The sequence below is a fragment of the Monodon monoceros genome, unplaced genomic scaffold (assembly GCF_005190385.1).
Source record: "Monodon monoceros isolate NGI ecotype Baffin Bay Population unplaced genomic scaffold, NGI_Narwhal_1 Super_Scaffold_5, whole genome shotgun sequence".
In the NCBI taxonomy this organism is placed as follows: domain Eukaryota; kingdom Metazoa; phylum Chordata; class Mammalia; order Artiodactyla; family Monodontidae; genus Monodon; species Monodon monoceros.
In genome coordinates this window covers 10,820,211-10,844,650 of record NW_021703782.1, presented here as the reverse complement: position 1 = coordinate 10,844,650, position 24,440 = coordinate 10,820,211, and the positions used below count along the sequence as shown (strand labels likewise).

At 48.5% G+C, this 24,440-nt stretch overlaps 1 protein-coding gene across 16 annotated transcripts in view; it reads left to right on the top strand.

The window, feature by feature from the left end:
• The window catches only part of EPHX2 (epoxide hydrolase 2), a 57,164-nt gene extending 35,597 nt beyond the window's left edge, over window positions 1-21,567 (top strand). For 3 of the 16 annotated variants that reach the window (XR_003790693.1, XR_003790691.1, XR_003790694.1), the window contains 8 exons: window positions 1,459-1,570; window positions 10,903-10,974; window positions 12,721-12,754; window positions 13,861-13,963; window positions 14,579-15,847; window positions 18,567-18,647; window positions 20,610-20,668; window positions 20,812-20,858. Coding sequence is in view for 4 of the 16 variants with exons in the window: in XM_029201902.1 (XP_029057735.1) it covers window positions 1,459-1,570; window positions 10,903-10,974; window positions 12,721-12,754; window positions 13,861-13,963; window positions 15,778-15,847; window positions 18,567-18,647; window positions 20,610-20,668; window positions 20,812-20,890 (610 nt within the window). In the remaining 12 variants the exon portion in view is untranslated. Of the gene's footprint in view, window positions 1-1,458; window positions 1,571-10,902; window positions 10,975-12,720; window positions 12,755-13,860; window positions 15,848-18,149; window positions 18,648-20,609; window positions 20,669-20,811 lie in introns of those variants that run through there. The other 13 variants (XR_003790698.1, XR_003790695.1, XR_003790692.1 and 10 more) reach the window with 13 other exon arrangements.
• The last annotated feature ends 2,873 nt before the right edge of the window (window positions 21,568-24,440 follow it).

Sequence of the window (24,440 nt, the reverse complement as noted above, 5' to 3'; positions counted from 1 at the left end):
TTAAATTAACATTTAAGTTAACATTAAATTTAAAATTAAGTTAATTAATATTAAATAATATTTAAAATTAATCTCACATGTTCCTTTTTACTGGTTTTAATTTGGCTACTGGAAAAATTTTAATTATATATATGGCTTGCATTATATATATATATATATATATTTTTTTTTTTTTTTTTTTTGCATTATATTTCTATTGGTTGGTGCTGGATAAGCCTCACCAGTCCTTCCATTGATTGTTTTATTTGCCCTAATTATACCATTGCTCCTATTTTATATATCTATTTCTTTTCTGGGAACAAGTTTCCACAGGGTAAGTGTGGGATACGGAATTCTTTGCCGACCAGCCAGGCTAAATGTAGTCCTGGCTAACTTCTATCAATTCTGCCTTTGTCTGGTCTCTCAAATTCACCTTCTTTTATTCCTTTTGCTGCCATCCTCTTCCCCTCAGGATGACTAATACAGTAGTCTGCTGGCTTCTCCCCCTCTCTGCATCCACGTGATGGATCGCTGCTTGATACATCACTTCCTGACTGCAGCTTCCATCCACTCTCACCTCTTCCCAGAAGCCCTCATGGCTTTCTTGGTTTTCTGCAGCTTCAAGTCCAGACTCAGGGCTCTTGATGTTCTGGGTCCCATGAGCCTTTCTGGCTTCATTTCCCAAGATGCCCCATTAACCAATTGGACTCTGGCCCTGTAGACGCCTTGCTCCATCAAACTCAACCCCAAGCTTTGCCTCATTCTAGAACTGGCTCAGGCGACCTCACGATGTTTCCCTTGCAGGTATTGGTTCCCCTCCCTACCTCTCCCCCACATGTAAAAGTCAAGTTCAAATGCTATCTCTTCCATAACGTCTTCCATGATGCCCAAACCTAGAAATCCTTTATCTCCTTGAATTCCTGTGGTATTTTGTAGGAATTCCTATGCCTCATTTTGCAGTCTATCTCATAATATAGTCATGGGTGTATTTGACTAGCCTTCCTTATTAGACTATAATAAGCTCTCAGAGTATTGGTTTTATATTTTCTCTCCCCTAGTATGTGGCGTGGAATTACACTCAACACAGAGGAAACAGTGAGTGAAGGAAGGAAGAAATGACTGTGTTTTTACAAACTAGAGAAAGATTGTACTGTTCACGTATTCTAATCAAGGTGGATATACTGCACGTAACGTGCGTGTATCTTTGTCGAAGGCAAGTAGGTGAGAAATACTGCAGTTTAGTGGCAACACACACACACACACACACACACACACACACACACACACACACACACACACACTGGGCTGGAGAGTCAAGAAGTATGGTTTCAGGTCCCGTTCTCCCTGCACTGCTGGTGTGAGATCTTGTGTGTAGCACTCTCCCACTCTGAGCTTGGGTTTTGACACATGAGGTCCTTTCTGGTCCTTACAGACTGTCTTCTTATGGGGTCTGTGTCTTGACACCTCTTCTTTCCACAGGGCAGTGGCCAGCTTGAATACTCCCTTCATACCAGCAAATCCCAAAGTGTCCCCAATGGAGATAATCAAAGCCAATCCTGCCTTTGATTACCAGCTCTACTTCCAGGAACCAGTAAGTTTGGGGCCCTGTGAGCAATGATCCCAGCAAGGTTTTTGTTCTTCTTTTGCCTTCCTCGTTCCTTCTTCCCGTTGATCGGACTTATCTCTGTCCCCTTGAATTTTCTGTGGCTTTAATGAGAAGTGAGTTCACCGATGGGTTCAGGTGAAGCTGGCGCCAGAGCGGGGCTGGTCCTTCCCGGCTGACGGTGCATTTCTCTGTGTGTGTATTTGGGGTGATGAGGGGAGCAGCGGGGTGGGGATGGCGCATGGGGCTCCCCTGCTTCTCTGAAATTGGGAAATGGGGGCTGAACTCTGTTTTGGAGCCGCTTCTTCTCAATTCTCTGGCTGAGAGGCTGGTGAAACCCACCTCTTATTGGTGACAGCTCCTGGCCTCCTGCCAGGGATTTGATATCTCTGCTGAGGAGTGACATCTGTGATTACAGACAGTGCCAGAACCTAAAAGCCCTGCATCAGGCCCCAAGTATCCTTTGAGAGGTGTGCGAGGTTTCTAGGTGTCACCCATGTGCCACAAGCTCAAGATGCCTTTCAAAGATGCCCACTGGGGTTTGGATGATGTGTGATGGGTGCGGCTGCCACCTTTCACTGGATTCACTGAAAGCAGCAGCATCTGGCCTGGCTGCACCCCCCATAGCTGCCCTTATCTGTGGAGGGTACCTGCTCCTCTGTTCGTGGGCCCTGGACCCCGATGCCCAGCTACGTCTGGGTAATTCCAAAGAGGATAAAAGATGTTTCCTAACACTCCAAAGAGAGAAGAATAGATCGAATTAATTGACAAAGAGCACGAGAGCATCTCACCACATCTCTCATCCAGCCCTAGCCCGTCTGCTGCTCATAGGAGGTACCATTGCCAGCGAGGGTCACAGCCATCCCAGTTTTGATTTGGCGAGTAACTCTTCTCCAAGAATGATTTTAATTAGTAAGATGGTGCCTTGGAAGAGGAACTTCTTGATTCAAGCAGTAATCTGACTCATTCAGTAAGACACCAGGCGCCTCCGGCAACGTCATGACAAGATGCTTGGGTATCACACCCTCCACTGAGGCCAGAGCCCCACTGCCACAGCCCAGAGTGTGGACAGCTAAAGAGCTTCCTTTGGCTTGAATTGAATCACAGTGTCTTGAATTAGTTTGAAGTAACCTTGATTTTGAGAGATAAAGATGATTTAGATGGTACATTAGTCAGCTAGGGCTGCCATAACCAAGTGCTCAGCCTGGGGGGCTTAAACAGCAAAATGTATTATCTCACTGTTCTAGGGGCCAGAAATCCGAGATCAAGGTGTCTACACAGTTGGTTTCTTCTAAAGCGGTTCTCCTTGCTTTGTACATGGCCCTCTTCTTGCTGTGTCTTCACCATGGCGTTTCCTCTGTATGTGTGTGTCCCTGTCCAGATTTCCTCTTCTTATCAGGACACCAGTCACATTGGATCAGGCCCACCCTAATTACCTCATTTTACTTTAATTACCTCTTTAAAGACCTTACCTCCAAATACAGTCACGTTCTGAGGTACTAGGAGTTAGGACTTCATAGGAATTTGGGGGAGACACAATTCAGCTTGGAACAGATGGGGACCATGAGGGTGAAGGGTGGGGACTGTGAGAAACTGACTTATTTGGAATGAGACCTGGGCTCATGGGACAGGAAGGAGGACGTGTCCTTGTGCAAGGCCCGGAAAGCAGCCCCAAGTTTGTAGTCGATGTCGGAATTAGTAAAGAGTTGTTGTAGGTTTAACGCTTATCGTAGCGGGGCCCCCATCTAATTCTTTCGGCTGGACGAGAAGTCAGCATCCCAGACCAAGGTGCGATGCACTGCCTGTCACCGTTTCCCAGGTGTTTGGATCACTCGGGTGCATCTCAGACTGGTGAGAAGCATCCGGTGGTGGGAGAGAAATGAAGTGCTGGTTCTAGGTTCTTGAGTAGCAGCTGCCTCAGCCTTTAGGGACTGGGAAGGAAACAGCCCCAAATAAAACTGTGAAGCAGGTGTTTGGGTCCCTGTCACCTCTTAGCTGACCCTTTCTCAATCTCTGGCTCTGCTTGGTCCCCAGCCCCCAAAACCCAACCCCCTCCCACTGCCCTCTGTGTGCCCAGAGGACACGACCCCGCCCGGCTGTGCCATCACCTCGAGTGCCCCATGCGTCAGAGTTGCTCTCACCTGTCTGCCTCCTCCCCTGGCCCAGCCCCCAGGCCCTGTGGATAGGTTATGACAGGCTCTTGACACTCTGGCTCCCACTGCTGTGGTGCCACACATGCAGCAGAGGGAGAGGGAGGGCGTGGGGTTGTGTGCCCGTTTCTTTCTCTTCCACCTCTTTTTTCCATTTTCTTTCTTATCTTTTTGAATTGGACATTCGTAAGAAGACTCCTAACTGCTGCAAAACAGAGGTGGCCCGCAATTGGGGGGAGGGCTGGAGCCTGACAAATCTGTTGAAATGTCAGAAATGTTTTGAGCAGTGTCAATTGTAAAGAACTGGTTCATCCAGCAAGTAGCTGTGCACGATCTATTGTGTGTCAGTTTCGGGGGACATCTAGAGACGAGTGACAACTTTTGAGGGCTTAAACAGCTCTTGGGGAGACAGGCACGTAACAGACACCCAGGGAATAAGGCAGCAGAAAGGACTGTAATGGAGGTCCAGCTTACTCTGGGGGCCCACAAGAAAACACAGTTAACTTTTAGCAAAGGAAGGAGCATTTGAACTGGACCCAGGGAGGTGAGTAGGATTTGGGTGGGGGGATCTGAGAGAGAAGGGGCTGCCAGCCTGAGGGGACGAGTGATTGAAGATGCTTATGAAACCCCTTAACTCAGGGATAAATGTCACGAGATGAGAAAGAGAGGGTAACAAAAGAGTCAGTGGTCCTTTAGGTGAACTTCAGAAGGTCTGGAACATCTGGAAACTGCCCCTGGAGTTTAATAGGCGCACGCATTTTTCCAGGAAGAGTCCCTAACTTTCATCAGAACCTTAGCAGTTCGATGAAGGCTAAGAGGTGCTGAACTGGATGGCCCTGGGCTTTCAGGTGAGGTGCAGAGTCGGGGAGGGGGCGGGCAACAGCATCAGTGTCACCTGGGAGTCTGCTAGAAATGCAAACTCACCAGCCCCCTTTGTGATCTGCCCAATGAGAATATGCGTTTTTAACCAGGTCCCCCAGGTGACCCCCGTGCGCATAACCTCCCAGCTCTGACAGCTGTCTTCTGTGATTCTCAGTCAATTTCTGTGACCGTCTAGTCCGATGAACCTCAAATGTCAGTGTGCTTCAGAATCACCTGGAAGGCTAATTATGACATAGATCCCTGGACACCCCCTCCAGAGTTCAGATTCAGTAGGTTTTTGATGGGGCCAAAGGATTCACATTTCTTTGGTGAGGTCCTGGAGCCACACCTTGAGAACAACGACCATAGCCCCGAGGAGGGGGGTAATCCAGCCACTTCCCAGGTAGTGATGGGCGAGCAGCCGTCCTTCTCAGTGAATTAGAGACCTCTGGGCAGCTGGCTCCACTCAAGAGTGGCTGGAGGGGATCGCGCAGGGCATTGACTATCTGGCTAAGGTTCCCTTTTAACAGTGATTCTCCGATTTTCTGATCCCAGGCCCCCTCTGCACTCTTACAAATTACTAGGGACCTCAAAGAGCTTTAGTTCACGTGGGTTATATCTACTGGTATTTACCATACGAGATATTGAAATTTAAAACTATCGATTCGTTAAAAAAGGATAATGTGCCCATGTTGATAAAAATAACATCTTTTATTTTTTTTTTAATCTTTATTTTCCTTAAAAATTTAGTGAGAAGTATAGCATTGTTTTATATTTTTCGAACCTCTTTTATGTCTGGCTTAATAGAGACAGATGGATTCTCCTACCTGCTTCTGCGTTCAGTCTGTTGGGATGTCACATGTTACTGGAGCCTCTGGAAAACTCCACCGTACGCTTATGAGAATAAAGAGGATATATAACATGTTAGTGTTGTTACAAAAGTTTTCTGTCATGGATTCCCTGAAAGGGCCTCAGGGCCGCCCAAAGGTCTCCAGACTATGTACTTTGAGAATTACTGCTTTTTATTTCTTTTAGGCTGTATTAGTTATAGGAGATAGAAAAAGGGAAGTAGTGGTTTCACTATGTATTACCTTTGATCAAACTACATTTAGGGTATGTATCAACAGAATTCAGCTCATTAAAAATTATTTTTCTTTATTATTTTTTAAGTTACGGTAAAATACACATAACACAAAACATACCATCTTAACCATTTTTAAGTGTACAGTTCAGTGGCATTAAGTACATTCACATTGCTGTACAGCCATCACCCCATCCATCTCTAGAACTCTTTTCATCCTGCAGAGCTGAAACTCTATTCATTAAACACTAACGCCCCATCCTCCCCTCCCTCAGCCCCTGGCACCCACCCACCTACTTTCTGTCTCTATGAATCTGACTACTGCAGGTACCTCATATAAGTGGAATCATATAGTATTTTTTTCTTTTGTGTCTAGCTTATTTCAGTCAGCAGGACGTCCTCAGATTCATCCATGTTGGAGCCTGTATCAATTTCCTTTTTTTTTTTTTTTTTAAGGCTGAATAATATCCCATTGTGTGAGTTTTTAGTTCATCCATTCTCCCCTTGATGGACACTTGGGTTGCAACTACTGCTTTTTGAGTGCCTGTTGGGCCAGGTGGTTCTGTTTGCAACAGTATGTGGCGCTCTTTCCCATCTTTTCAGCTGAGCGAGCCGAGGCTCTGGGAGCCTCACTCACTCGCCTGAGATCAGGTACGTGACTGGGTCGGGATGTTGACCTCGCCTTGTTTGACTTCAAAGCCCACACACCTCCTCTTAAGCCACACTTTGGAGGGAGTTTGGACTTTCTTTGTGTGCTCTGTGCATCGAAGCAGAGAGGGGAGGAGCAAACCAGGATAAGCTCAAGGTCTTGATGGAAGGAGGGACCTCAGGGGAAAGACGCTTACTTAATTGCAGCCCTAGTAGAGCAAGGATTTTCATTTCAAAGGTTGTTACAGTCTTTGTGGAAAAATCGGTACCTTTATTGGTCTGTGGTAGCTGTTGGCGGATGGTTTTGTTCTTAGAACAAAGCCTCTTGGCAGGGAAATGTTCGATATTCAAATTAGTCATCTGGCCACTAAGGCTCCCAGGAAGCAGTTGGGGGAATCCAGCAACTGGGGCTGGTCCGGATGGGCACCAAGCTGGGTCTTAAGGAGAAACCATGGTGGGAGGGGGGGCCGTCCCGCCAGCCTGTCTGCTCCCTCTTGGTGAGGAAACGGACTGGCCAAGTCCCTTCCTATCTATGGCCCTCAGTTTCCTCATCAGAAAAAGGATGGTCTAGTGGGATGGTTTTCACATGGATGATAGCTTTAAACGTAAGCTGAATTCAAGCCAAGGAATAAATCATAGCATAGAGCAACTCTTTGATCAGGGGTAGGCCCTGGGAGCCCCTCCTTCCCGTCCCTCCTCCCACCCCACCCCGTCTTCCCCACCGCTCTCCAGCCTGGAGGCCGTGTCCAGGAACACTCAGGGGTCCAGACGCCCGCCCCCAGCCCTTCCACCTGTTGCTCAAGTTTGCTGAGCACCTCAAGGTGCGGCTTAGACAAACTCCAGGTTAAGATCCAGCTCCTTGAGCTCTTTGAACTCTTGACCAACGTTTACTCTCCTGTCCTGTGAATTTGCCGAGTCTGGTGGAAACTCAGATCAAAAGCTGTGTTTTTCTTCTCAGAGAAGGGATCATGGCCTTTGCATTTGTGTAGTAAGAAAGGGAAGAGGAGGCAGCTCTGGGCAGCAAAGACAAATAGAATCAGCTGGATAATTTCAGCACCACCTGCTCCATTTTTTGCCGTTCGCGGGCCTCTCACTGTTGTGGCCTCCCCTGTTGCGGAGCACAGGCTCCGGATGCGCAGGCTCAGTGGCCATGGCTCAGGTGGGATCTTCCCGGACCGGGGCACGAACCCGCGTCCCCTGCATCGGCAGGCGTACTCTCAACCACTGCACCACCAGGGAAGCTCCAAGGTTGGTTTCTTATATTTCAAATCCTTCATGAGCTCTGTGTTGACTCTTAGGAAGTCTTTCTCCTTAAACAGCCCCAGAGTCTTCTGAGACAAAGCTCCAGGATTCATGGAATTCCAAAGGCTTTGTTCTAGGAGTTTTTCCTTAGAACCTAGAGCTGCCTGCCCAGGTGATAGCTTTGGGGTAATAGTAGAGCAGACTCGTTCATTTTTTTTTTAACTTTTTATTTTATATTGGCGTATAGCCAATTAACAATGTTGTGATAGCTTCAGGTGCACAGCAAAGCGACTCAGCCATACAGATACGTGTATCTGTTCTCCCCCAGACTCCCCTCCCATCCAGGCTGCCACATAACATTGAGCAGAGTTCTGTAGGCTTACTGCTCCCCTCCACCTCAAGCTGGAGGAGAATTACCCCTGCGACAAAAAACTTAATCCATCGATCTAAGACAGAAATGGAAAATTTTGTTCAAGCCGAATTGAGGGCTATATAACCCGGGGACAGCCTCTCAGAAGGTTCTGAGAGCTGTTCTGCCTGTTCGAGGTCAAAACGCAGTTACGTGTTTTGCGACAGAGGGCTGTGTATTAAATGATGTATTATTGACAGTTTACACAATCTAGCAAGTAGTGGGTCATGGCTCATCGTGGCCCCTTACGACATCAGGAAGGAATGTTATCTTTTAAGGAGTTGTCTTGTTGATGGTGGGAGAATATTGCTCTTTATGGTTGAGCAGGTATTTCTACTGATGGGGGAGGTTTGGTCGATGCATAATGCAGGTACGCAATGCGCAGGAGGCCAAAGGGCAGAGAAGATTTTTTTTATGTTTAAATTTTTCTTGTCCTGCCATAAAATATGGATTTTATTTCACACCCTCTTTGATGAATGTGAGCTTGCAATGGAGGGCAAGAAAATAAAAGCCACAATCCACGTGATCATTTAGAAGTCACCCCCACCAAAGTCTTTTTCTCACATTCTTTCCTTTTTTCCCCTCTCTTCTTCCCAACCTTCTAGGCTGTGTTGGGTACCTGCTATTACCGTGCTATCACAGTGGGAATAAAAATATGAGTAAGATACAGTGTGTGTCCCTAAGAAATTCACAGGCTTGTGAGGGGACCGGATCCAAAAATAGACAGTTCTCATGCAACTAGATAACTTTAACGATGGAGATAATAATAATAACAATAATCACCATTTATTGGCCTCCCTCCTATGTATCTACCAGGCATGGTCAGAAACAGGCATTATCTCCTATCATCCTTACAAAACTCCTATTTTATAGATGAGGAAACTGAGGCTCTGGAAGATTAAGTTAATAAGTTAATTAGTAGTAATTAATAAGTAGTTAATAAGTTAATAAGTAGTTAATAAGTAGTAGTGGTGGGGCTTGGAGACTTGTTTGTTGGATTCCAAAGTTCATCCTTTAATTCCTATGATCAGGAGCACAAAGGGAGGAGCCCTATCCAGCTGGACTGGTGGGAGTCTTGTCATTGGTCTGTGGGACTTAAAAATAGGGTATCACCTTTTATGAATTACAGAGCGACCGATGGTATCGGCAGGGCACACAACCAGAGTACAAATGCTCTTATCTTCTCCCCTTTCTGGCCCTCACCTTTGTCCTCTTCATCCCTGTTGATCTGACATGCTTTCACGTGGGTAGAGAGACTTATTTACCTTTGGGCTCTCTTTGATTTTTTCTTGACCCTTTTGACATTCATTTGCTCTTTTAAGTACTATTTGAGCTCTGCAGCCAGTCTAGACCTCTGGACTCGTGGAGATTCCTCCACACACTGAGACACATCACAAGCTCATGAACAGCAGCTAGGGACTGCTCTCAATAAATAAGAATGATGACCCGTGGCAACATGCAGGGCGTTTATTGAGCGCGTAAAATATACTGCCTTCCATGGCTATTTCTCGCCTCGACATTCATCACGTAACTGAAGGCCACGATTGATTCTCCGTCATAATGGAATCTTACACATGTGAGGGGATTGTAATTAACATGCCAACATTGTTTTCTTCAGAAAATCTCGAACTGCAGATCCAGCACTGCTTGATGATAAATGTTTCCTTGCCTGCAGAGCTGCTGTCTCGTAGATCCAGAGCTCTCATGACGTGCCATATGCAGAACAAATGAGTGCAGGACCTCTTAAAGTGTGCAGGGTCTGAGGGCCGCTGGCCACCAGAACACTTTGCTGACCTGGCTTACAGGACCCTTCTCTGCGGGAACATTCCTCGGAGGAAAGGAACAAACATACATTCAGCCTCTGCTCCATCCAGGACCAGTCACAGATGCCCTGGGGAAGAAGATGAGTAGGAGCTTGCCTGCTCTCAGGGTGGACCATGGAGAGGACATGAAAGGCTCTGTGAGATCCAGGAAGAGCTGAGCTGTTTTACTGTGATGGGGGAGGGTAGGGCTTCATGGAGAAGGCAGTGTTTGGCACAGGTGTTGAAGGCTTCTTGAAGGCCAAGCTGAGGGAAGTAGGTGCTCTTGGTGGAAGTTACAATACGTTAAACCACAGAGCTGAGAAAGTAGGGCGCCCTTCAGAAAACATCCTGCAACTCAGTTTAGCTGGTTCAGGTGAGCAGTTGGAAAGGAGGAGAAGAAAGTAGGCCAGCACTGTGCTCTAGATTGAGTGTTTGTGAGTCCCCCAAATTCGTGTGTTGAAATCCTAACCCTGATGTGATGGTATTAGGAGGTGGGCCCTCGAGGAGATGATTAGTTCTTGAGGGTGGAGCCCTCATGAATGGGATTAGTGCCCTTTAGAAGAAACTCCAGAGAGCTCTCTTGTGCTTTCCTCCATGTGAGGACACAGTGAGAAGATGACCATCTATGAACCAAGAAACAAACTGTCGCTAGATACTGAATCTGCTGATGCCTTGATCTTGGACTGCCCAGCCTACAGAACTGTGAGAAATAAATGTCTGAGTTTATAAGCCACCCGATCTATGGTATTGTGTTATAGCAGCCAGAATGGACCACCATACACTGCCATACTCTTATTATTATAGGCTCCCCAGCCTATAATAATAAAGTGATTATTATAAGTAATACATTCCCACTGTAGGGATTTAGATAAACAGAAAAGAAAGCAGCAGCCATAAACCCACCTCCCCGGTGTGGGGCGGGGTGGACGGGACCACTGTGAGCATCTCATATTTTATTCAAACCTTTTAAAAAAAACAAAACATGTTTCAATATGAAAATTCAAATTCATGCACTTCTAATGAAACTTGGGCTGGATGGGACAGAGGTTGGGAGCTTCTGGCTTTGGGTCAGATCAGTTTCCAAGGTCTCTGCTGAGTCCTTCATTTTGCTTTCTTGGTTGTTCTAGGGAGTGGCGGAGGTTGAACTGGAGCAGAACCTGAATCGGACTTTCAGAAGCTTCTTCAGAGCAAGTGATGAGGTGAGGGGTGTGGGAGGCAGGGTCGGGGGTAAGCAGGAAGGGGGAGCTGCAGGGGTGCAGATCCCCAGATGGCTTCCCTGGGAGGATGGGGGGATAGGGGATGTCAGGGTGTGGGAATAAGCAACTTGCCTTCTTTTCTTTGACTTCTGTAGTTAGGGCAGTTAGGGTCCTCACTCCACTGGTCCCTTCATTAATGAGGAAAGGTCCTGTCCTCTCTGTCACACACCAGTAGGGCTACGAAACCCAGATCAAAGAAGGATTATAATGGTGACAGTTTAGAAATTCTGCTGTTATTACCATTTTCATACGGATAATTGCTTATCAAAGTGCAGAATTAATTGATGCTTCTAACCCTTTTCTTGAACAACCACAGGAGCCTAGAATGCTTTAACATGGTAACCCCACCCTCCTGTCTTACGTGTTAGGAGTCACTGTTGCTGTTGCTGTATCTGGTCAGTGCCTACTTAGCTGGCCTGATTTTTGCCAGTTTCTTTGCTGACCACTTCTGGCACCTCACTCTTTTATACTAAGTGCAAATTTCTTTCTTACTGAAGTACCTTCTTTTGCAGTTTTCTCAGTAAGAGTCTGTTAGCAGTAAACTCATAATTTTTTGGCCTGAAAATATCTTTATTTTGCTTTCAATCCCAAAGAACAGTTTATCTGAGTATAGCATTCTAGGTTGACAATTATTTTCTTCTAGAAGCTTCTGTCATTGCTTGTAAGAAATTGGTCTCAGGTCTACCTTCTGGTGTATTATTTGTCTTTTAGTCATGTCTCATCTGGAGTTCAGCCCATCTTTAATTTTGAAAGTTGCATTTGGTTCTTTTTCAAAGCCTTCTGATCTCTTTCAATAGAGTCTTGTTCTATTCTTGTTGTTCAGTTCCTTCTTTGGTCTTTAATCATTTGAAGCATACTCATTTTTCATTCTCTCTCTGTGCAAGTTCTATTATTTGGTCTTCCTGGAGAGTCTTGTTTTACTGTTTGCTGTGTTTGCTGTCTCCTGCAATGGGGCTTTAGTGTATATGTGCAGGGGGTGGGGCAGGGTAGGGAGAGAGCTCTGTAATTTGGGTTTGTGAGCTCATCTTTAACAGAGCTTACTCTGCTCCAGCCTGCTCCAGCTGAGATGGAGGAAATGGCCCTCCTGGGTGGTTTAGCTTTTGCTTCTCCTGCCAGGCCTTCTGGTGGCATTACCAGCCCAAGCTCACTTTTGCTGTTGTTGTTTACTTCACTTAGGGGGGGTTTCCAGATCTCGTAGTGTGGATTCAAACAGAAACACGTGTGAAGGCAGGCTTGTGGCCATGAATCCCTAGGGGAGCTTTTTTTTGGTTTCCTCTTAGTACCAAACTGAATGGACCAACTCCTTTGACATCCCTCTGTCATGGTGGGTGGGTTCTTTCTAGTCCACCCTTTAACTGAGGACCCCAGATTGAGTGGATTCACCGTGGAGGGGTGGGGAGGATCTCACTTTTACCTTCGCATCTGACCTGAGGTCTCATCACCTGTTCCCACTGGTTGATACACCCAAGTCCTTACATTCCCAAGACCCGCCAGCACCCAGGAGCAGTCCTGGCCTTGGAGCTTGGTTGTGAGCTGCCTCTGCTCTGACCACTCAGGACCCGCCTAGCTCTCTTGGGCATTTAGCATGTGTGTATAGGCTGCTGGCACTTGTAGGGTTTTTAGATGCCCCGTTCCTACATGTTTCCTTTGCTTGACCCATGACATCCCTTCTAACTTTTCTCCCTCCAGACTTTTCTCACCACGAACAGAGTCTGTGAAATGGGTAAGAGACATTCTCAGGAGGGAATGGAGACAGGAGGGCCATGACGGGAACCAGCCGAACGTTAAATGAGTGTTTCTCCATCTGCCAGCTGTGGGCAGAAGCAGCCACCTGCCAGCCCTGAACTAGTTAAGCCCTGACTTGCTTAACGTAGATCCCCGCCGGGGAATCGCACTCACCCTAACCCTGGGCTGACCACACAGCCTTGGCTTCCTCTCCCCCATGAAGTTTTGGATTCAAGATCTTAAACAGTCAGAGCCTGGAGGACTCTCAGAGCTCTTCAGGGCAGATCCACCCTCTACTGATTGGGACAGAGACCCAGGAGAGGAACTGACCTCTGCAGGGTCACCTGGTGCAGGCAGAGTGGAAATCAGGCCAGACCCCCAGCCAGGTCTCCTCTGTCTTAGTGCCCTGGCCTCCCCTCCATCAGGCTCAGTTCCATCCCATGAAGACAGCCCCTGTTCTCCCTCCCAGTTTGGATATAAGTGAGGAGCCAGAGCCAGGAGCAGACTGGCGCTCATCCCCTTGACTCCTGGATCCGGCACTGTTCCCACGGAACCTTGCTTGACCCCAAGCCTGTGACTTTGCCATCATTCCCTTGTGTTTTTATTAATACTGATGATCGCTGTCACTTGTTGGAGCACCTATGTGTGCATCATACACTGGGTTAGCCCCCTTTAGTAATATCGTTTATATTTCTCGTGACATCCGTAAGAACTCTCACTATTATCTCTATTCTACAGATGAGGAAAATGGGTCTCAGAATTTGTCCAGAGTGGCCAGGCTGGGGTTAAACTCCTCCAAGCCTAAAGACCACACTCTTCTCACTGGTCAGGAACACCTCTCCCTTCCCTCCTTCCACCTCTTTACTTATTCACGTAGTCAATCGTTCAGTCCTTCATTCCTCAAAAGTTTTGAGCACACAGTTGGTGTGAGGCAGGGGCAGGTATCCACAAGCACGAGTCAGAGTCATTGCCCTCCGGGAGCCCAAGTCTCTTGGGGAGACAGAGAGCAGTAATAAAAGAAGCAGAGGTGGTGAAGGGTCTCAGGTGTTGGAACTTGGACACCTGACCCAGAGGGTGGGAGAGGAAACAAGTGGCTTTTTGTAGGAGGACTCTTTGTGAGTACGCCAGGGGAGCCCAGCCTCAGCAAGATGGTCACCGAGGAGGACATCCAGTTCTACGTTCAGCAGTTCAAGAAGTCTGGTTTCAGGTAAAGAGAACAGCACCCCAGGAGAACACAGGAGAGAGAAGGTGGGCAGACAGGGGCTCTTCTGCTCTCGCAGTGCAGGGTGAGGCCCAGTGCCAGCTCAGTCCCAGTGAAAGCCTGGCCAGCCTCTGCTTGAATGCCTCCAGTGCCGGGAGGCTCACTATCTGACGATGCTCAGCCTGCTCTAGTTTGGAGAGTTCAGCTTGTTCTCCCTTATGCTTAGGGGCCCCTTCAGAGCAGATGTTTTTAACTTTTTTTCAGTGGTGACCTCTGTGAGGATCAGATGACAGCTCTGAGTTCTTACTTCAGAAAAACACAAAACCCCACGTAACCTCAAAAACTGCATACATATTCGGTGGGGGGCGGTGGTTATAGGCTCAGCTTTACTGAGCTCTAACTCACATACCATAGAATTCACCCTCTGAGAGTGTACAGTTCAATGGTTTTTAGTCATTTCATGGAGCTGTGCCGTCACGACACATTTTATGGATCGCCACGATCCATTTTAAAGTGTTTTCATCTCCCAGAAAGCAGCTCTGTTCCCTTTCGCGGTCACCCCCACTTCCCCTGGGCCCCCAGGTCTGATCACTCACCCATCTGCTCTCCGTCCCCCTGGAGCTGCCTATTCCAGATGTTTCATGCAAACGGAGTCGTACGCTGTGTGGTCCTTCGTGTGTGGCTCCTTTCACTCTGGTCCGCCCGTGTTGTAGTCTCTGCCAGACTTCGTTCCTTTTTCTCAGGTCTGTTTCTATGCTGCGGTTCAGGGCCCTGCCCTGAAATCACTGAGAATCCCTCTTCACAGCCCCTTTTCTGCGTGTCCCTTCACGTATTTGGGTATTGCAAGTCTTCGAAGCTCGTGAGTCCTTTAGGGGCGCTGCAGGTCACCACGTTTCCATCTTCCTCCTCTCTCCTCACGCCCCCATCCCTCACTCAGACCCAGGGGCGCAGAAGGAGCCCAACAGCAGGACCGCCTTCGTCAGCCCAGCCCACAAGTTCACAGTGTGGCGACCTTGGCGGTGAACACCCGTGGTGGCCTTTAGACCCCAGTGTTTCCAGTATCACAATTTCAACCTTTCCCTAAGCATCTCCTTTCTTCCCCCCTCCCCACCCGAAGTGGGGGACAATTTAAGAGTCTCAGACTGGGGGACAGAGGTTCTCTGGAAGGGAACGTATAGGCAATCTGATCTGACCCCTCCTTGCACAGGAGGGAAAATTAGAAGTCCCCAAAGGGCACGTGACTTGTCCAAGGCCTTTCCGGGCCCTCCCTTTCACCAGAAGCCTCAAGGGCCGGACAGCACCAACCCATTCCACACTTGAGGATTGGGACAGTGCTCCAGGTACAGCCCTGGAGCCACCCTACCTGTCCGGAGGAGACACCTCGGCATCACTTCCCGATGTCACACTAGGAGGAAGCACCTCCCGGTGGCCCTTTTCTGTGGGCTCCCTGGGACAGGGGAGTGGCCCTGGTTGGTGAGGGCACTAAACCAAGCTCCCCCACCCCCGTCTTCCGAGACAGTCCCGGGAGAAAAATGGAGAGTCCTGTAGGGCTGATTTCTGTGTGTCCCCGGATGCCCACTTCAGAGAACATCAGCCCTCAGCCCAGCGCTGTGCCTGCACCAGGCCGTGCTCGATAAAGCCCGGCAGGCGCGCAGGGCACCGGGGTGTGAATCCTGGGATCTGTTCTCTTCGCCCTGCAAGAGCCTTTGCTCTTCCTGGGAAGACTGGCTCTATGCTGAGTGGGTTGCTGTGGTGGGGTCTGTAGCACAAGCATCTACTAAAAGCTTTCCTCTTTTTATTCCTTCGTCCGCCCCTCCCAGGGGGCCTCTAAACTGGTACCGAAACATGGAAAGGAACTGGCAGTGGGGCCGCAAAGGCTTGGGAAGGAAGGTGAGTTCAGCGCTGTTCTCCTCCCCAACGAGTCACCCTTCGGGCATCCATGGACCCAACGGATAGGCCGCTGGGTCAGCGCCAGGGGTGGACAGACCGGCCGGCTGCTTTTGGAGGTGCCTGCACTGCAGGGTTTCCTCTTAGGACCTCTTTTGCTGCTGCTTCTCCTGGAACGGCAGAGGGTGGGGAGACGGTGGGGACAGGGGTCTGCCAGGTGACTGCAGCAGCGGTCTGGACCACCTAGGTCTCCCGGCGGTGCCCTGGCTCAGGGCGCAGGTGGTCCAGTTAACTCCCAGAGGTAACAAGGATGAAGCTCCTGGCTCACAGAGGAACGTTACGTGCCGTCAGAGAGACGGGGCTGTAACCTCTGGCTCCTGCACCTCGACCGAGTCAGTCCGAGCCTCAGTTTCCTTGTTTGTCAAGCAGAAGACAGGTTTCCAACCCCTGGGTCTGCAAAGGGAGTCATGGGGTCCCTGGTTTACATTCAGAACATTAAAAACCTAAGGGAAATTGCATTTTCACATTCCTCAGCTCACTCGGTAGCCCTGGCCATCTTCTTGGTTCAGTCAAAAATGAACGGCCCTCTATATGCCAGGAATGGTGCAGATGACACAGGCGAGGTCCTGACCTCACAGGGTTAGGTCTTGAGGCAGTAGAGCATAAAAACAGTGGTTCAGAGCAGGCTGGGCAGAGAGTCGGCCTGGGATGTGGGACCTGTGCCCTGTGTGACCTTGGGCAAGGCACTTAACCACTCTGTTCTCCGTGGCCGCTAATATGGAAGTGACAAGAATGGTGCCTACCTCAGGCAGGAGCTGTGTAAGGATAAAGTGGGTTGACGCACATCAAATGCTGAGTTAGGACAGTGCCTAGTACGTAGTAGTGGTTTAATTAATGCTCTTTAGCCTATCATCACTCTAATCTGTGATGGACAAAAATGACAAAACTGCAGTTTGACTGGCAGAGACTCTCTCAAAGCATGAGGGACGAGGATGAGGTCTTCGGGGAGGTGAACCCCGATGGCAGTAGGTTTGGGGACCCCCTCTTCTGCAGTTTCCTTCCAGATCTTCCTCCTCTCCCACCTCCTCCCATTGCCTCTGCCACCGCTTTACGTTTTCACCGGGAACATTCTAGAGTGTCCATCCCACCCCCACAGCAGCCTCAGGATTCATTTCAGCCACAAAACCACCACTGGGTCTTCACCCCTTGGTGAACGGGGCGCAGTGAGAAGCGCACAGTTCTGTGTTGTAGGTAAAAAACGGTGCGCATTCCTTACCCAGGGACAGTGAACGCCATTTGGAAATTGTCATGGTAGCTTGAGAACACAGAGTAAAAGGAGGTTCTCTCGACCTTGGGTGCCCCATGCATCAGTAGACAAAAAGTGAAGTCCCTTTGCTGCCTGTAATGTCACACTGGCCCCAGCGTGGCTGGCCGAGTCACACTCTGGCTGCCCTGGTGAAGCGTCCGTTCAATTCATAGAAAAGGAATATTGATGTCCATCTAAGGGCATCTTTCCTCCTTCCCAGTGCCATCTGTTTGGTGTCAGGAATATCAGCCACACAGAGTGGACCACACGTGTGTTCTTACTTATACACACACACACACACACACACACACACACACACACACACAACCTGTGTGGTCAATACGTGGCTGAATCCATCCGTAAGAGAAAAACCCATTTTTTTTCCTCCTGTGTGTCTCCTTTACTTTCACACAAATCGCTTTCTTTCTGACACTTCTTATCACCAAATGTGTGGAGGTTTTTCCACACACCACCAAGCAGTTCTCTGCAACACCAGCTGGGTGGCCTGCAATTTAACTCAGCTCTGGCACCATCTACCTGGAGACGGCGTCAGAGCCCACAGGATAAGGGCTCAGTCCCACAAGACTGCTCCCCACTTCAGACGCCAGCCCCAAGTCCAGGTTGTTACCTGTGCTTCCAACTGATTGGCTATAAATTGGAGGCTCCCAGGACCTCCTCCTTGGGTCTATTAATTTTCTAGAGTGGCTCACAGAACTCTGGGAAACACTCACTTAACGTTTACTAGTTTATTAAAGGATTTGATAAAGGACACAGATGAACCGCCAGACGAAGGAATCCACAGGGTGAGGTCTGGGAGGGTCCCAAGCCCAGGAGCCTCTGACCTTGTGGAGCTGAGGTGTGTTATCCTTTTGGTGTGGATTTCACCAACCTAGAAGCTCTCCGAACTCCTTGCTACTGGGATTATGTGGATGTTTATGGAGACTTCCTCACGTAGATGCGATCAATTATTAACTCCATTTCATCCCTTTTGCCTTCCAGACATGGGGGAGAAGGAGGGAGCTGAAAATCCCAAGTGTCTAATCATGGCTTTGTCTTCCTGGTGACCAGCCCCCACCCAGGAGCCCAGCCAGAGTCACCTCATTGGAACAGAAGTGCTCTCATCACTTAGGAATTTACAAGGGTTTCAGGGGCTCTATGCCGGGAACCAGGGGCAGAGAGCAAGATACACATTTTCTAATCTCGTACACCATCCTTTCAGATCTTTAGTAATACTGGTGCCTCCTTCACGCAAAGCACGTGGCGGAAACAAAGGCAGACCAAAGTGGTGCTGAGGGGTCTTCTGTGGGGGAGTTAATAGTGGAGGAGGCCCCGCGGTGTGAAAATAACATCTCGTCGCCCGGGTGAGGGAGGGCCTGAGCGTGGAGGCTGCTTCTCCTTCCCGTTATCCCTCCCCAGATCCTGGTGCCGGCCCTGATGGTCACCGCGGAGAAGGACTTCGTGCTCGTTCCTGAGATGTCCAAGCATATGGAGGACTGGGTAAGGCAATGGTCCTGCTCGGGGCCATCGGGGCTTCTTGGAGGAGGGCGCAGGCATCCCAGAGGATGAAGAGTGGGATGTTCGGGGGAACTGCTCGCTTGATGAGGGCTTCCTCAGCAGCATCACTGTCGCCTTTTGGGAGCAGCGATTAAGACTGCTCCTCGGGGGCTTCTCTGGTGGCGCAGTGGTTGAGAGTCTGCCTGCCGATGCAGGGGACGTGGGTTCGTGCCCCGGTCCGGGAAGATCCCACATGCCGCGGAGCGGCTGGGCCCGTGAGCCATGGCCGCTGAGCCTGAACGTCCAGAGCCTGTGCTCCGCAACGAGAGAGGCCACAGCAGTGAGACGTCTGCGTATCGCAAAAAAAAGAAAAAAAAAAGACTGCTCCTTCCTGGACTTCCCTGGTAGTCCAGTGGTTAAGACTCCACACTTCAGGGAACTAAGATCCCACATGCCACGCGGTGTGGCCAAAAGAAAACAAAAAAAGACTGCTGCTTCCTTTCCCCTTCACTGATGCAATCTCTCATCACTCACTCATTCTTTCATTTCATGGGCTTTTCCTGTGCACCTAGATGAGTTGGGACAGTGCTAGATACCAGGGCGGTAAAGATGAATGAGGTGCAGACCCCACCCCACAGGAGGTCATGTCCAGCAGTGTACCCCATATGCAGGAGGCTTGTGTGGACAAGGGCCCAGCTGGGAGCGAGGGCTTCACAGAGGTGCTGACCACTGCCTCTGGCCTTGAGGAACTCCTAAGCCTCGCCCGGCAGAGAGAGAACGGGAGAGGAGACAGGGTGTTGAGAGGTGAGGATGGATGAGAGAGGTCAGAGGGTGCGGCTGGGATGTTATCCTGAGCCCACTGGGCCAGGCTGAGCTGTGTGGACCTATGGGTGATGGGACCGTTGAAGTGGAGAGATGGGTATCAAGCCTGTGTTTTGGAAGCACACACTGCTGAAAGCGTGGAGCTTGGTAGGGATTGGGAGACCTGCAGGTGGGGGTCCCCGTGACTGCTCGTGTATCCTGGCTGGATGCTGAGAGCGTTCGCCTGCACTTGGCAGTGTCTTTGTTAGCATCATCCAGTGCGGTGGAGAGAGCGTGATTCAAGGCATGTTGCCAAGGACGCCCTTTGTGGGTGGTGGAGCCAGTCCAGGGAGGGCTGTGACCCACTTTGGGGATTCAGGCGCCAAAAGGGAGACTGAACAGCCCTGCGTGCAGACCACCAGGGAGGAGGGAGGCGACATGGGAAGGGGACGCAATCACGGCTACAGGGCAAGAGCCAAGCTCGACCCGGCATTTTCCAGGCAGTGAACGGGCCAAGTCCTAATGGTTCTGGAGGGAGACAGTCTGTTGTGATGAGTATGGGTCAGCCTGAATTTGAATCTTAGCTCAGCCACTCTCTGTGTGGCCTTGGGCCAGTTACCTAACCTCTCTGAGCCTTCATATTACCCAGAGGATCATGGTCAAAGATAAATAAGGCAGGGCTTCCCTGGTGGCTCAGTGGTTAAGAATCCACCTGCCAATGCAGGGGACATGGGTTCGAGCCCTGGTCCAGGAAGACTCCACATGCTGCAGAGCAACTAAGCCTGTGCGCCACAACTACTGAGCCTGCGCTCTAGAGCCCGCGTGCCAGAACGACTGAAGCCCACGTGCCTAGAGCCCATGCTCCGCAACAAGAGAAGCCACCACAATGAGAAGCCCGCGCACCGCAACGAAGAGTAGTCCCTGCTCGCCACAACTAGAGAAAGCCCGCACACAGCAACGAAGACCCAATGCAGCCTAAAATAAATAAATGTATATAATAAAAAGATAAATAAGGCAGTGCATGTGGAGCACCTAGCACATAGTAGGAGCTTGATCAGTGGTCATTCCCTTTCTAAATCACGTGGGGTTTTCAGGGGGGCGGCCCACCGGGAGCAGAGAACTTGCCTTCTGCCATTTACTTTTCCGGGTGGGGTTTTCTTCCAGATCCCCCACCTGAAAAGGGGTCACATTAAGGACTGTGGACACTGGACACAGATGGAGAAGTAAGGAGATGGCGGTCCCTGGGTGGGGGGCGTCAGGGCTCCCTGTTCGCCTCCAATAAGCCGCTTGCTTTACCACCTCTGCCTTCGCCTGAGTGAGGGAGTGCGTCCAGACAGATGCGAATTGCCTTCTGTTCCCGTTCCAGGCCCACAGAGTTGAATCAGATCCTCATTGAGTGGCTGGAGACCGACGCCAGCGACCCACCGGGGGTCTCGAAGCTTTAGGGTGTGACGTGTGTCAGCCGCCAGCAGGCAGTCCAACCGCTTCATCTGCTGGGGGCGCTTCTCTGGTACCCGGATGGGGCCTTACCCGCATCTCTCAAAACCAGCAGCATTGTTCTCAAGGGCTTTGCAGCAAAGAGTGATTTTCTCTAAATGAAATGAGTCAGATTTGACATAATTTGAGATATAGGAGAAATCACGTGTGATTAATCCTCTGGGTATAAACGTATCACTTTATGTCTAAGGATGGTTAGTGCTCTGTGGGGGACAGAACGGGATGGCCAGGGGGTGATTTCTCTTTGATTATCAAGTCAGCGTTTTGATGATGCAAAATCAGCAATTGAGAAGCTTTTCAGCAGAGATGGGAACGCCTTTATTCAATAAAATGAAGACAACTGGCTTAGTGCCGTTTGAGTTCTTGGGAGAAAAGCAGAGTGATTGTTCTAAGAAAGTATCGCGTTTGGGTGAACACTGTTTCCTCTGCTCTGACTCTCTACGAGTCTCTGCAGGATCTGGAGCAGTGCTGTCTGGTAGAACTTTCTTTTTTTATTAATTTATTTTATTGAAGTATAGTTGATTTACAATGTTGTGTTAATTTCTGCTGTAGAGCAAAGTGATTCAGGTACATATGTGTATCCATTCTTTTTCATATTCTTTTCCGTGATGGTTTATCACAGGATATTGAATATAGTTCTCTGTGCTATACAGTAAGACTCTGTTGTTTATACGTTCTATACGTAGTAGTTCGCATCTGCTAATCCCAAACTACTAATCCATCCCTCCCCCACCCCCCTCCCCCTTGGCAACCACAAGTCTGTTCTCTATGTCTGCGAGTCTGTTTCTGTTTTGTAAATAAGTTCATTTGTATCATATTTCAGATTCCACATGGAAGTGATATCATATGGTTTTTGTCTTTCTCTGACTTACTTCACTTAGTATGACAACCTCAAGGTCCATCCATGTTGCTGCAAATGGCAGTATTTCATTCTTTTTTATGGCTAATATTCCACATCTTCGTTACCCATTCATCTGTTGATGGACACTTAGGTTGCTTCCATGTCTTGGCTATTGTAAATAGTGTCAGAACAAACATAGGGTGCATGTATCTTTTCAAACTATAGTTTTCTCCAGATATATGCCCAGAAGTGGGATAACAGGCTCAGATGGCAACTCTATTTTTAGCTTTTTGGGGAACCTCCATACTGTTTTCATAGTGGCTGCACCAATTTATATTCCCGTGGAACTTTCTGACACGAATGAAATGGTCGGTTCTGTGCTAACAGATAGAGTGGCCACCAGCCACGCGTAGCCATGTGCGCTGTCTCCCTGCTCTGTTGGCATGGTGTGCTCACCAATCTATGTTCACCTCCCTCACTGCTCTTTCTGCAGGGCAAGCTTGTGGACAAGGTGGTGTCTCCAGGCTGAATTCTGAATTAGGATGAATGTAAATTAACCAGGCAGAAAAGGGTATGTATGTCCAGGTGTGTGCAGAAAGCAAGGGGCAGCTTAGAAATGTTAACAGCGATCATTCTTAAATACCCCTGTGTGCCTGGAGCCCTACACTGACCAACTCTTATCCTTCCCATTTAACAGATGGGAAAACTGAGGTTCAGATAATTTGCCCAAGGTCACTTGGCTACTGCGGGGCAGAGCCTAGATTCAGATGCATGCTGTCTGGTTCTGCAGGCTGAGCTCCATCTACCAAAAGCTCTTTTCTTTTCTGAATCTGGGGTGAGACTACCCAGATCAAATCCCTGCTCGGCCACTGACCACAGAGTGACCTCGAGAAAGAGGTTACTGTGCTTCAGTTTCCTCTAGTAGAAAAGGACATTAATAGCACCAAATTCATAGGTGGTCGTGAGTATTAAATGAGTGAATACATACAGGGCCCTAGAATGGTGCCTGGCACAGAGGAAGTGCTACTGAAGTATTAGCCATAAAATTTCCGGTTTATCCCAGGATGAGGCTTCTGAGGGCTTTAAACTTCCAGCCAGCCCACCACCACCTCCTCCCTTTTGGATCAGAGAATTAAAGGACTCATTTAAAAAGCAAATGTGTGCTCTGGGGGAATGACTACAGAAGCCGGCTAACATTATTTCACTAACTGCGTGTGTCCAGGCTTATTTGTCCAGAATTGGTTGGAGGAAACAAGAATCTTAGAACGTCTCTCATCTGAAGAAGAAGCACAAGTAGGCAAACCTATCCGGCCTGTCTCCATGTCCAGTATTCCACCCAGTAATCTCTGTAAACCATTCAAAATGTTCAGAAATTCTACTCTTTCGGCAAATAAGGGCCGGACGAATCTAGTTTGTAGCATTGCAATACAAATATCACCAGTCATACAAGATTGAGGGTCATAAAGAAAACGCTCCATTGGAAAAGGTCTTTAGGTCATTCCCGAAAATACTTTTCAGATGCCTTGTTAACTACAAGTTGTTTGAAGTATGTTCAAATTGATTTGATTTTAAAATGTTATTTTTATTTCAGACTACAAAGGGCATAAATAACAAGTGTATTTACCTCTGCAGAGGGAAATAGCTTTTTAAAAGAGGCATGGAAGACCCCACCCACATATCAGTGAGATCATAGAGCTCCCTCCAGGGAGCTGAGATCACTCCCAGGTTCTGTCCTCACACTCGGTGGCTGTCAACTAGCAGGGTCCAAGGTTTCCGGGAGAAATAATCTTCTAAAAATGCATCTATTTAGAACATGTGACAAAAAGCTATTCCTGTCTCTCTTGGGGTATAATGAACCCATGGTTTTAGGCCTGGAAGTGACTCTAAGGCCCACTGTTCACACTGACATTACCATGAGCACAAATTAAAACTAAACAATGGTGAAAATATGTAGGTCAGAAGCTCAAAGGTTTTGGCAACAAGAATTGGGTGGGAAATGTCATGCCTTGCAGTTCAAAGGAATCCGTCTGGCCACACATAAAATACTTTCTTGGCACTTGTGGAAGCTTCTCCCCGGTGTTGGCCACTGCACCCAATTGTTAATTGTTTCTTCTGCCAGACTGTCAGCTTCTTGGGATTGGAGCCTGCCTGTCTAGGCGATTCATCCTTGACCCTAGCCCGGCGCATGCCTGGTGTTTTGAATGGGTAAATGAGTTAGTTTCAAATGCTTGATTTTTGATGTCCTTCTTCATGAGATGGATGACCAATTGTCTGAGTATTTTCACCGCCCCAAGCCTTGGTAGATCTCTTACTGTTGGCATGTGTGCCGATAGCACTAAATTCAGGAGAACACATACAGACTGTAGACATCTACACATCTTCCCTAGGATCCGTTGGATAAACCACGAGGGTATGTCACTGAGCTTCTGCTTCATGAGACAAATGCGATAATTATTTTAATAACACAGTTGAAGCATTTAAAGATACTGTAGGTTTTTACAGCTTTCATATTGATAAGGTATGGGTAGTCATTTTGGCAGTTTACCTAAATACATTTTGTCTTATTTCCATACATATTTCCTGGATTTTGAGGCTGGCACCTGCTTTAGAAAGAATACCAGTGATACCCCTATTCCTGTAAATTCACTTTTTTTTAA